The 11,738-nt window shown below is 61.6% G+C and overlaps 2 protein-coding genes across 4 annotated transcripts in view; one reads left to right on the top strand and one right to left on the bottom strand.

Moving 5' to 3' along the window:
- The window catches only part of PLEKHJ1 (pleckstrin homology domain containing J1), a 3,484-nt gene extending 635 nt beyond the window's left edge, over window positions 1-2,849 (top strand). Inside the window, exons 2-5 of one of the 3 annotated variants that reach the window (XM_034657427.1) lie at window positions 52-160; window positions 992-1,082; window positions 1,159-1,222; window positions 2,289-2,849. In XM_034657427.1, the coding sequence (XP_034513318.1) occupies window positions 52-160; window positions 992-1,082; window positions 1,159-1,222; window positions 2,289-2,354 (330 nt within the window). In that variant the 3' untranslated portion in view covers window positions 2,355-2,849. Of the gene's footprint in view, window positions 1-17; window positions 161-991; window positions 1,083-1,158; window positions 1,224-1,260; window positions 2,050-2,161; window positions 2,190-2,288 lie in introns of those variants that run through there. The other 2 variants (XR_004624548.1, XR_004624547.1) reach the window with 2 other exon arrangements.
- Window positions 2,850-3,398: 549 nt separating this feature from the next.
- DOT1L (DOT1 like histone lysine methyltransferase) overlaps window positions 3,399-11,738 on the bottom strand; it is a 50,307-nt gene continuing 41,967 nt past the window's right edge. Inside the window, exons 25-28 of the mRNA XM_019806611.2 lie at window positions 10,273-10,337; window positions 8,952-9,881; window positions 7,694-8,198; window positions 3,399-6,206 (exon numbers count right to left, since the gene is read on the bottom strand). Coding sequence (XP_019662170.2) covers window positions 7,729-8,198; window positions 8,952-9,881; window positions 10,273-10,337 — 1,465 coding nt within the window. The 3' untranslated portion in view covers window positions 3,399-6,206; window positions 7,694-7,728. The remainder of the gene's footprint in view (window positions 6,207-7,693; window positions 8,199-8,951; window positions 9,882-10,272; window positions 10,338-11,738) is intronic.

Raw genomic sequence — 11,738 nt, 5'->3', positions numbered from 1 at the left:
GTCGGGAACCCGGCGGGGGGCGGGGCGGGTTGGGGGCCGGAGTCCCCGCAGAGGCCCGCGCTCACCGGCCCCCTCGCGCCCCTCTGCCCGCAGCCCGTCGGAGCCCTGCTGCTGGAGCGCTGCAGAGTCACCCAGGAGGAGCCCAGCGGCTTCTCCATCAGTGAGTGCCGGGCCCCGCCCTGCCCCTCCCGGGCCCCGCCGCCACCGCCGCGTCTGCGTGCGCGGAGGCAAAGTCCACTGCCCCGGGCGGCGGGAGGGCGAGCCGGGCTCCCCCCCCCGCCCCCCGGGCGCAACCACTTCCTAGCTGCGCCGCAAATCCGCTAGGACTTTCTCTCGTGTTGGGGAGCACTGCGCCGTTCGGTGCCCGGCCGGGTTCTGGGCGCTGCGGAGAACCCTTTGGGGTCGTCTTGAGAGCGTCGAGTCCGCAGAGGCCGCTGGAGTCTGTGCTGGTTTTCTGGTGTGCTCATAAACGAGAGAAACGCGTACTCCTCCAGTCCAGGAGGGCAGAAGTCCGACAACAGGGTGTTTGCAGGGGTGCTTCCTTGCCAGGGGAAACTTTCCCAGGCGATCTGGCTCCTGGGGGTCGCCAGCAGGGCCAGGCGCTCTTGCCCTTTGTAGAATCATTCCTGCGGTTTCCATGTCCGTGTGGCTCACCCTCGCCGTGTTTGTGTGCACATCTCCCTTTCTGTAAGGACACGAATGGGATTGGGTTTGGTGGCCACCTTCTTCCAGCTGGGTTCATCTCCTATTACACTTGCAAGGCTCCTGTATCCAGATAGGGCCATATTTTCAGGTTCTAGGGCTTAGGACTTGAATATACCATTTTGAGAACACAATTCAATCCACAGCTCAGCTGGTAGGAAGAGATGAGTCTGGGCTTAGACTGGAGGAGGGGACAGTTTTGGCCAGAGGCAACAGGCAGCTGAGGCCTGTGGTGGGCTTGGGGGGGGGCAGTGAGTGGGAACAGACCTGGGGGCTGCTCCCTCTGCAGGCTTCCTGGAGGACCCGGAGAGGAAGTATCACTTTGAATGCTGCAGTGAGGAGCAATGTCAGGAGTGGATGGGGGCTCTGCGTCGAGCCAGGTGGGATGTGGGCCTGCGGGGGGGGGGCGGGGGGGCACAGCAGGGCTCTGTGAGCACACACCACTTTCTCCCCCAGCTACGAGTTCATGCGGAGAAGTCTCATATTCTACAGGAATGAGATCCAGAAGATGACTGGCAAGGTACACAGAGGGCACGGGGCGGNGCCCCCCGGGCGCAACCACTTCCTAGCTGCGCCGCAAATCCGCTAGGACTTTCTCTCGTGTTGGGGAGCACTGCGCCGTTCGGTGCCCGGCCGGGTTCTGGGCGCTGCGGAGAACCCTTTGGGGTCGTCTTGAGAGCGTCGAGTCCGCAGAGGCCGCTGGAGTCTGTGCTGGTTTTCTGGTGTGCTCATAAACGAGAGAAACGCGTACTCCTCCAGTCCAGGAGGGCAGAAGTCCGACAACAGGGTGTTTGCAGGGGTGCTTCCTTGCCAGGGGAAACTTTCCCAGGCGATCTGGCTCCTGGGGGTCGCCAGCAGGGCCAGGCGCTCTTGCCCTTTGTAGAATCATTCCTGCGGTTTCCATGTCCGTGTGGCTCACCCTCGCCGTGTTTGTGTGCACATCTCCCTTTCTGTAAGGACACGAATGGGATTGGGTTTGGTGGCCACCTTCTTCCAGCTGGGTTCATCTCCTATTACACTTGCAAGGCTCCTGTATCCAGATAGGGCCATATTTTCAGGTTCTAGGGCTTAGGACTTGAATATACCATTTTGAGAACACAATTCAATCCACAGCTCAGCTGGTAGGAAGAGATGAGTCTGGGCTTAGACTGGAGGAGGGGACAGTTTTGGCCAGAGGCAACAGGCAGCTGAGGCCTGTGGTGGGCTTGGGGGGGGGCAGTGAGTGGGAACAGACCTGGGGGCTGCTCCCTCTGCAGGCTTCCTGGAGGACCCGGAGAGGAAGTATCACTTTGAATGCTGCAGTGAGGAGCAATGTCAGGAGTGGATGGGGGCTCTGCGTCGAGCCAGGTGGGATGTGGGCCTGCGGGGGGGGGGCGGGGGGGCACAGCAGGGCTCTGTGAGCACACACCACTTTCTCCCCCAGCTACGAGTTCATGCGGAGAAGTCTCATATTCTACAGGAATGAGATCCAGAAGATGACTGGCAAGGTACACAGAGGGCAAACGGGGCGGGGGGGGGCAGGGGGGGTGTAGCCAGGGGTGTGGGCCTCTGGGGCCTGGGCTCATGCTGCCCATTCACCCACACAGGACCCGCTGGAGCAGTTCGGCATATCTGAGGAGGCCAGGTTCCAGCTGGGTGGCTTGAAGGCCTGAGTCTGGAAGAAGCCCTCCCTACCCTCTCCAGGCCCTGGCTTTCCTGGTCAAGCCTGGATTTGCTGCAGCACGTGTTTGCCTGAAGGACTTCAAAAGCCCAAGATTGGTGGGGGTGGGCAGGGGCAGGTTGGAGGAACACTCCAGTAACCCACCCCCCCTACCCCCGCACTGGTCTGGCACCTATTGGTGCCCCATGCTGCTACCAGGGGATGAGTGTCCACTCCTAGAAGCTGTTCCCCAGCCCCTTGGGCACATCCGTCTGGGGCCTGGCGGCTTCTGAGGCTGGTGTAGCTCTCCTGCCCTGTGCAGGCTGAATGTACAAAACTAGACAATGCTGTGAAGGGCGTGGAGGCCATGCCTCCTGGAGCCACTGTGAATTCTACTCCTGCTGATGGGGCAGGCCCTGGCCAGACGCCTCTGGGCAGAGCTGGGAAGCCTTCACTCTCAGGCCAGTGTGCTTGTTGTATTCAAATAAAGGGACCTCTTTTCCATGGGGGATGGTGCTGCAGTGAATGCAGGGAGGGGCTGGCTCCCAGGCCTCCGTGGGACGGCAGTCCTCCCCAGCGTGGAGGTTTAAGTGCCCGGGAGGAAGGGCTGGGCTGCCCCAGTAGAGGTACAGAGACCTAGAACCAGACCACAGAGAGGCAGGGAGCCTGGGACCGGGGTGTTGACAGGCTCCAAGGGACAACAGAAGGGTGGTGTGACTGAACCCAAAGATGACCTGTGATCCAAGGTCCTAGGCCTCCCCTTGAGTACAGGACCTTGGGAAGGGTTTTGCCAATGTTAGAGTCCTAAATCAATTCGTTCTAATAAAAAAATAAAAAGGAAGCATCCGGGGTGGGCCTGACCTAATCAGGTGTAAGCACGGGAGGGGCTGAGCCTCCCAGAGGAGGGTGCTTGCTGCCATGATCACTTGGCTGCCTTAAGGTTACCAGGCTTCTGCGGGGAGTCCCTGTCCTCTGGCACTTGGAGAATGGTGAGCGTAGCCCTGGCCCTCATGGCTCCCCCTTGCTGCATCATTAGAAACACTGCCAGCAGACGAGGTTCAAGTGAAAACAAATATTTTATTACAGCGCCTAGAGGTGGAAACGCAGAGTGCACTGGGGTTTTCTTAGGAAAGGAGGGTCAAGCCAGCAGCCCAGGGAGGGACAGGCCGTGCCAGCACCCCCAACTGAGACACAGTCTGCCAGAAACACAAAGCGAAGCCCCGTCTGAGTTACAAATCGAGGTCGAGAGACGTGGGACACAAACCAGTGTGGCTGGGCCGCGGGAATGAGGGCGGGCAGGTGGGTAAAGAGGGGCACGTGAGCCTTAGGTAAATCACGGTCCATAGCTGCAAGAGACGGCGAGCTGCCCAGGAGGGCCGTGTTCACGGTTAGGTTTTCCTGAGCCGAGCCACCTGCGGCCTAGCGGACTCCCCTGAAGTTGCCCACGGTCGGCGGTAGCCCCGGGGCGCTCTACACCAACACACTGCCTCCCCTCCTCCTGCCCGGGACAGCCTGGCCACTGTGGGGTGATCCCAGACACGCTGTCGCCTGGACACCAGCGCGCCCATCGGCGCACGAGCGTTTGTGCTGGGAGACTCCGTGTGGCACGTCAGCAGGAAGCCCCATGTGAGTGACTGTGCGGGCCCTCCCTGAAGTGATGCAGTGTGGACAGGGTTGCTCTGTTCTACACTGGGGACTCGTGCTGTGATCTCTCCACAGGCTGTCCACCCTGTAGCTTTTTAGGGAGGCCTGTGCGCCTGACACGGGGGCGTGGGGGGGGGACCCTCTCAGGCCGAGCAAACACTGCCATGTCCTGGGGGCCAGGGCTTGGGGTTCACAGGGGTGGGGCACAGCACCTTCGTGCGCCAGGAGCACCAACCCAGAGGGAGGGAGCCAGGGCAGCCAGTTACAGAAGGATGGGTCGATTTCAAGAACCCATCACAAGCACCATCTTCTGCCTCAACTATTGCTCTGGGCCAGGGGCGTCACCCCCAGGGCACACAGGAAAGCAGGGCTCTGGCAGGCCTCTGCCTGTGGAAACCAGGGCTCCAGCCAATTTCCATAATGGAGCCAATGGCCAGACCCACCCCACGCAGACTGGTCTGCCTTGAGGCGGCGGCTGCTGGCAGAAAAGGGTCCTGCGGTGGTCCTCTCTGGCCTGCGGGCCTCAAGGCTTCTGCCCGCCCACCTAAGAGCTAGATCTTCCCCTGGGGATCAGCAGGAAGAAGGGCCAGGCCAGCCCAGCACGCTGACCCTCCGGGGCAGCCAGGAGCTCAGGGCCTCTACTGAGCAATGGGCTAAACCCCTATGCACAGCCCACCTTTGGAAAGAGGCAAGTTCCCTGTGTTCCTTGGGGGGTGCTAGCACTGAGGACAGGGCTCAGCCTGCACCAACTCAACTTGGCCCTCCTTAGAGCACCCGTCTTGGGGTCCAGGTCCCCCTGCCAGGACCTTGGCTGACGTTGGCCCTTTCAGGGGGCTGGGGGCCTCTGGACACACCCTTTTAAAGACCGCAGACATACACAACACTGGGCAGACTGCTATACTGGAGGGGGCTGGAGAGCCCTGCTGGCAGTCTGTGGAAGCATCTGGAACGGCTCTCCTGGCTTTGCCTGGGCCACCTGCCCCCCCCCCCCAGTGCATTCACTCCCAAGCACCATCAGAGCTGCTCCAGGATGGGGAGGGTGGAGACGGAGCAGCAGCACGGACTGGCCAGAGGGACTCGGGCGGGGCTCAGGGCCTGTCCACTCCGCCCCAGGAACTGCGGTCACGGAGTCCGGGGTCGAGGGCTGGCCCTGGGCCCATGCCACTGTGTGCACTTGAATAAATAGAAAGGTTTTCCCCTCACTTTTCTTTCTTCTTTAGTTTACTGTGCATTATACAATCTAAAAATAAATGAAGTCAAGTCTATGAAATTAATAAATTTTCATCACATCTCTATAAAATACTGTCACTCATCAGCGTGACACTCTTCTGTACAGACACACCAGGCACCCGTGACTGACCTGCCCCACGTCACCGACCCACGTGCCGTGAGCTTACTACGTGCTTTGGTGACCGCGGTGGGAGCCCGAGACGAGCAGAGACGCACGACAGTTGACGCGCTTGCTGCAGCAGCCGGCCACGCCGTCGGGAGTCGGGTACCAGACCTTCCTCAAGCACCACTCAGAGCGGGTACGCACGGGAGCGGGGAGGGTCCGACCATCCCATGCCCGCCGACCGTTCCTATGCCAAAGGCGCTGATCTCAGGATCGAGGGGCCAACAGTCTGGTAGGAGCCGTTCACAGTGATGGGGCGGGGGCGGGCGCCCCCTGGGGAGAGGGCCTCTTCTGAGGAATGTCACAACAGCGCGAGCCACCCTCCGTCTGGAGACAGCCATGCCTTTGGTATAGGAAGAGCGGTGGGGGCGGCGGGAATAAATAGGGCAGGCGCCTCACGGCCTGGTTTTGGCGTTGGTCAACCTCCAGTCAGCACCAAGAGGACGAGGCGGCGGCGAGGCCTGCGTCGAGATAGCACCGGGACCGGCGGTCAGCGCGTCCGCGGGCGGGCCAGTCCTTCGGGCGGACGTCTCTATATAGATCCTTTCACATATAGTATTTACACTTCTCAATAGGTCGCCTTTACGACTTCGGTGGAGTAAAATAAGTCAGCATTGTTTATACTTTTTAAAAAACGATAAATACTTTATCTAAAACTATCGACAGTACGAGCTGGAGCCAGGCCCCAGCGCCTCCCGCAGGTCTGCGCACCGCGGATTCACAGTAGAGCCTCGTCCCGTCCTCAGTCCGTCCTCGCCGTCCTGTGGCCGGCCGCCGGCCCAGCCCGTCCTTGCATAGTCTCGCGGTTGAGGTAGAAATCCTAGTTACCTGCGGAGACCCGCGCGGGACGAAAGGCAGCACAGCATTAGCGCCTCACTCGGGGGAGCCCAAACATTCCCCCAGGCCAGGAACCAAAGCCTCCTACGGACGGACGGACGGTCGGACAGACAGAACGTGGTCGCTGCAGGCCCCGCCTCTCCTGGCAGGGACCGCTGGTGCCGTGCCCCTGGTCCACTCAGAGGCAGCAGGTCCCCGTCCTCCCTTCCTCCCCAGGGGCCTTGGCACCGAGGTCCTCCCCGGCCACATGCCAGGCACCGCTCGCGGCCCAGCCCAGGGAGACCGCGTGACGGCCACAGGGCAGAGGAACAGAAGGCGGTGGCCCACTGTGGGCCGGGACCGGGAGTCTGATGCCCAGATGCTTCCGCACACACACCTCGGACCTCTTCAAAGCCGCTCCCGGCCGCACAACGCCTTCTCAGGTGGCGTGAGGCCACCGCGCGTGCAAAAACTGCTCTACCCTCTAGGCTTTTCCAACAGGACAGTGGCATGGCCTGTCCCCGGAACCTCAGGTAAGGCTGTCCACCGACCTGCACCCTGACTGGGAGGCCATCAGACTCCACCGGGCCCACGCCTGTTTCCACTTAAACACGCAGCAGACAGTCGAGCATGGCCCCGCCCCAGTGCCCTGTTAGCACCTGGCTTCCTTTCCCCAAGTCCTCGCCCCCAGGGACGCCAAGCAGCACTAGCAGCGGCTGGGCTGGCCGGACCAGGGCCCAGCTTCCTAATGCCGACGCACGGCCGGCGGAGGTGCAGACAGAAACCCTCCCTGAAGGCCTCACGACGACCTTCCTCACCCGCTTCCAGAGACGGGCCCTTCCTACACTGCCCTGCACCGACTCCGCACTGGCAGTCCCGAGGCACGGGCCGCGCTCCTAGGAGCGGCCGGAGCTGTGCTGTGGCCACCACGGCCCAGGCAGCCCTTCCTCTGTGGCTGGCACCACGCTGCCCTGTGCCCATTGGCTCCGAAGCCCGAGGCACGAGCACCGAGTTTTAAACAACTCTCTACGCATTGTCTTTTCTTAAAGCCCTAAGGTGCATTCAGGGAGACCACCTGCGGGAGGCCCTAGAGCAGACAGACAGCAAAGCTGAGCTCCCCGGTGGTCCCAGCCCCTGGCCACTGCAGACATTAAGCCTGAGGGCAACAATGGGAGGGTAGAGCTGGACGGGCCGGGCTGCCGGCCTCACCCCCCTCCTACCGGTCACCTCCACTGGGCGGGGGCCCAAGGGGCTCTGCCGCAAAGGGCTGGGCCAGGCAGTGAGAGCTGGCCACCCCCTGGAGCTCCACAGCCAGCCTTGCCTGGCCACCCAGTTTCCCTCGCCTTCCTGTGCTCTATCTTCCCTTGAATCTCTCAGAACCAACCGTCTCCACCCGGGGCAGAACAGCCTGGGTCCCCTGGGCCCGTCCACTCTCTGCGGAAGGAAGGACAAACAGTTCAGGGTCTCGTACGGGCCCCCTGGTTGGGCTCTAGCCTTACCTTACAGAATACGAACTGCTAGCTAAGCAAGGTCTTTATCTTGGCTTAACCCCCGCAAGGCGCGCGGCATACGGAGGCGGCATGCCAAGGGAAACCCACACGGCAGACGGCCCCGTGGAGCTGGCCTGCGGGATCACGGGCGCGGCCTGGGCCAGGGCCAGCCCGGGCAGGGGCTGGTGGTGCACCGTGAAGGAGGGGCGGGGGGCCTTGTGCGGGAGGGAGGCGAGCTTAATGGACAGAGAGGCGTTAGCGGGCCGCAGAGAGGCGGCAGAAGAGGCGGGTAAGAAAGCCTGGTTAGCCGGGAGGGACGCGAGGTTCTGCAGAAGCACAGGCTCAGAGTTAGCCGGGAGCAGCTCGGGGGGGGCCTGAAAGGAAGACGCGGGGGCGCTGGCCACCGCCTGCAGCGGGGTTAAGCTCAGCGTGGCGCTGCGACACGCAGCCCCGCTGCCGAAACTGGCTCCAAACGGATGAGCGGAGGCGGAAGGCACCGCGTGGTTAAAGACACCTGCAAACAGGAGAGAAAAACTCAGCTTCAACAGGTGGGCACTCTCCAGTCAAGCGCAGAGAGACACAACAACAGGGAAGCAGACAGTGGCCGCAGCTCCACGTGCGTCGCAGGGGCGGGGGCAAAGCAGCAAGCAGCGGGGGCACGGGCGGCCAGGGGCGACTTACCTGCAGGGCAGCGCCGGGCCACACCCCCTGCGGGCACGCCCACCCAGGCTCCCAGCCGCGAGACGGGCTCGCCCGCCTGTGCCTGGCAAGGAGCCAGCTGCGGAGATCTGGGACCCCACGGCGGGCCCGGCCCAGCCCGGCCACGTGGCTCCTCTCCACCCCTACACGGTGCCACCACACATCAGGCGCTGTGGCCACTCGCTCTTGCCCAGTGCCAGCCCCCAAGCCTGCCCGGAACCCGCGGGCTGTGTCAGGTCGGACACGACTACATGACTACAGTCCCAGTCATGGCGCCAGCTCTCCTGAAGGTACAAGGGACGCCGTCACAACCAGAGGGCCTGACGCAGGCCGACTCACGCGTGAGTGCTCTGCCCACACCACCGGCACATCTGCATCTCATGAAAAGGAACGAGGTGGCAGGTGCAAAGTGGACCCAAAGGGACAGGTGGGCACAGCCTCTCGCCCCTTAGGGGGCCCTGCAAGGGAACCTGTAAAGCAGTTGTCATTAGCCCAGCGGTCCGGGAGGGCGACGGCGTGCGGCCCACAGGACCCGAGAGTCAGACAGGAGAGACGCGCGTCTGCCTACCTCCAACAGCGCCGCCTGCCACCCCGGAGGAGAAGCTGCCCATGGCGTGCGAGTTGGTCAGTCTGGTCGCGGCGGACGAGACGTGCACCAGGCCGGCGGCGGCTGGCACGGAGCTGAACAAGGACTGTAGCACGGACGAGCCCAGATTGGCCTGCAGGGACATGGGACCCAGGGCGAACTGCGGGCCAGGGGCAAAGGTGCCCAGGAAGGGGCGGTGAGTCTGGGCAGAGGGGGCCGCGCTGACTGTCGAGGACGCCACCGTGGCGAGGCCCGGGCCACTGAGGAGGCCCCCGGGAGGCACAGTGGCGGCAGAAATGAAGAGGTTGTGGCCGTTCTTCAAGTCGGGCTCACGGTCCCGGCCCTTGCCTGGCTTGCTGTGCGTCAGCGAGACCTTGTCTGGGGGCCCGCACGCCGGCAGGCCCAGCTCGCCTGCCTCCCTGCCCTTTGGGCCTCCCAGTCCGTCCAGCTGCCTCTTGTTCACAAAGGCGCCGGGCTCTGTGGCACTGCCCTCCTTGCCCCGCGGGGCGGGGAAGCTCAGGGGGGCACCCAGGCTGGCGGCCTCGGGAACCTTGTGGGAGAGAGAAGCACCATCGCTGAAGCTGTGTAAACTGAGGTCGGCGGCCAGGCCCCCGCTGAAGGCGAAGCCATTGGGAGGGTTGCTGCTGGGGCTCAGCCCACCGGCCCCCGACAGCGCACCGGGAAAGCTTTTCCTGGGGTGGGCAGCCAGCTTGGCATCGGCCAAGCCGGGCTCCTCTAGGGGGGGCCGGAAAGTGAACAGGGAGTTCTGGCTCAGGGCAGAGCCGGCCTGCAGCGGGCTGTCGGCACACTTGGCCAGGCCGAGGTCGGAGATGGGCGAGAAGGTGGATTTCCACTTGCTGCTGTTGGCGGGCTCACCGGCAGGGGTCGGCTTCCTGCCGGCCAGGCTACCACCTGACAAGGAGAAGCAGAGCTGGTGAGGCCCGGGGGCTCAGAGCCACCCCCTTTCACCTGAGGGAAGTGTGCTACCGTCTGCAAGCGCTCTGTTGCAGGAGTAGGTGGCCGAGCAGGGCGACGGTGGGATGGTGGGGCGTCTGCGGGGGGTGGAGGGTGGGGTAGGTGTGCAAGCAGAGAGTGTTGGACACTGGCCTGGTTCACCCAGGAGGGGACGGGACTGCCGCCCCACAAAACCGAGACCAGCCGTCATGGGGACACGGGTGGCATTCGACATCACCCAGAGACAATTTTAGAAGCCCAGCAAGGTTGGTCCTGAGTATCGAGGCCACACGCTGGGGCCAGGTCACCTTAAGCCTGGGAGTTACAGGGCAGGGCGCATGCTACTCACCACTTTCCAAGGTTTTCGGAGGAGATTTGCTTTCTAAGGAGATTGTTGCAATTTTTCTCTCGATTCTATCAAGAAAAAAAGAGATCACAGAAGTTTGAAATCTATTTGCACACAGACTGCCCAGGGTGGCGGGGAAGCAGGCCAGGAAGCAGGCCAACACCCAGCCCGCCTGTCCGCAGACCTCTCTAGAGGGGACTGTGACCGCCAGGCAGAGCCCGAACCCCTGGTGCAGAGCTGGATACTACCAGCGACAGGGGACGGGGCTGAGAGCTCGGGAACGGGGGCACCACATCCCGACGCAGACACCCCCAAGTCCCACATGGGGCCACCTCTGTTCTAACTGGCCTCCCAAGCTCTTTGTCAAACCTCAAAGGCCTGCTGTAGCTACAGGCACTACGCCAGCGACGGCGTGTCCCCTACGTGACACGTAGTGCGGCACACGATGGCAAGTCGGTACTCGCAGCAGCACCAGACCGCAAAACGGCGTACACTCTAGGTGTCCGTACTTGAACGGCACGTCCCAAGGAACACCGTGACCTCCAGAAACACAAGAAAACTGCCCAAAAGAATTTAGACGCTACGAAGCTGGACATTCCCAACACAAAAGAAAACCACTCGAGTGCCCAACTTTTAAAACTATAATTTACGTAGCCTAAGAGGAACAGGATGAACGAGCCCACACGAGACACCGGAAGCAGAGCAGGGGCGCCCGGGTGGCTCAGGTGGTGAAGCGTCTGCCTTCGGCTCAGGTCGTGATCTCGGGGTCCTGGGATTGAGTCCCACATGGGGCTCCCTGCTCAGTGGGGAGCCTGCTTCTCCGTCTTCCACTCCACTCCCCCTGCTTGTTTTCCCTCTCCCACTGTCTCTGTCAAATCAATAAAATCTCTAAAAAAACAAACAAAAAACAAAAGCACAGGCAACGAAAGAAAACAGAGAAACAGGACGGGACCAAAATTTAATACTTTTGTCCTTCAAAGACACGTGCAAGAACGTGAAAAGAAAAATCCAGAGACTGGAAGAGAATATTCACGGATCAGGTGTAAGATAAAGGACCACCCGTCTAAAACGCATAACAACTCTTCTAACTGAGCAACAACAAAGGACCCGAGCAGACGTCTCTCCACAGACACAAAATGGCCGTCAGCACACGAGAAGACGCTCTGCACCACTGGTCGGAGAGCGCTAGAGCGCACAACCACAGCGGGACCCCACCTCACACCCAGGAGAATGGCTACCACAATAAAACACAAAACAGACAGTGACAGGTGTCAGCGAGAACGTGGAAACACTGGCTCCCTCACAGCGATGGGGGAGCACGGGGGCGGCCGCTGTGGAAGACAGTCGCCGTCTGACTGCAGTTCCACTCCTGGGTAGATTGAAAATATTTTCTTTTCTTTTCTTTTTTTTTTTTTTTTTTTTTTTTTAAAGATTTTATTTATTTATTTGACAGAGATGGAGACAGCAAG

The sequence above is a fragment of the Ailuropoda melanoleuca genome, chromosome 4 (genome assembly GCF_002007445.2).
Source record: "Ailuropoda melanoleuca isolate Jingjing chromosome 4, ASM200744v2, whole genome shotgun sequence".
Lineage (NCBI taxonomy): Eukaryota > Metazoa > Chordata > Mammalia > Carnivora > Ursidae > Ailuropoda > Ailuropoda melanoleuca.
Note: the sequence above shows the minus strand (reverse complement) of the source record. Positions and strands in the feature narration are given on the sequence as shown.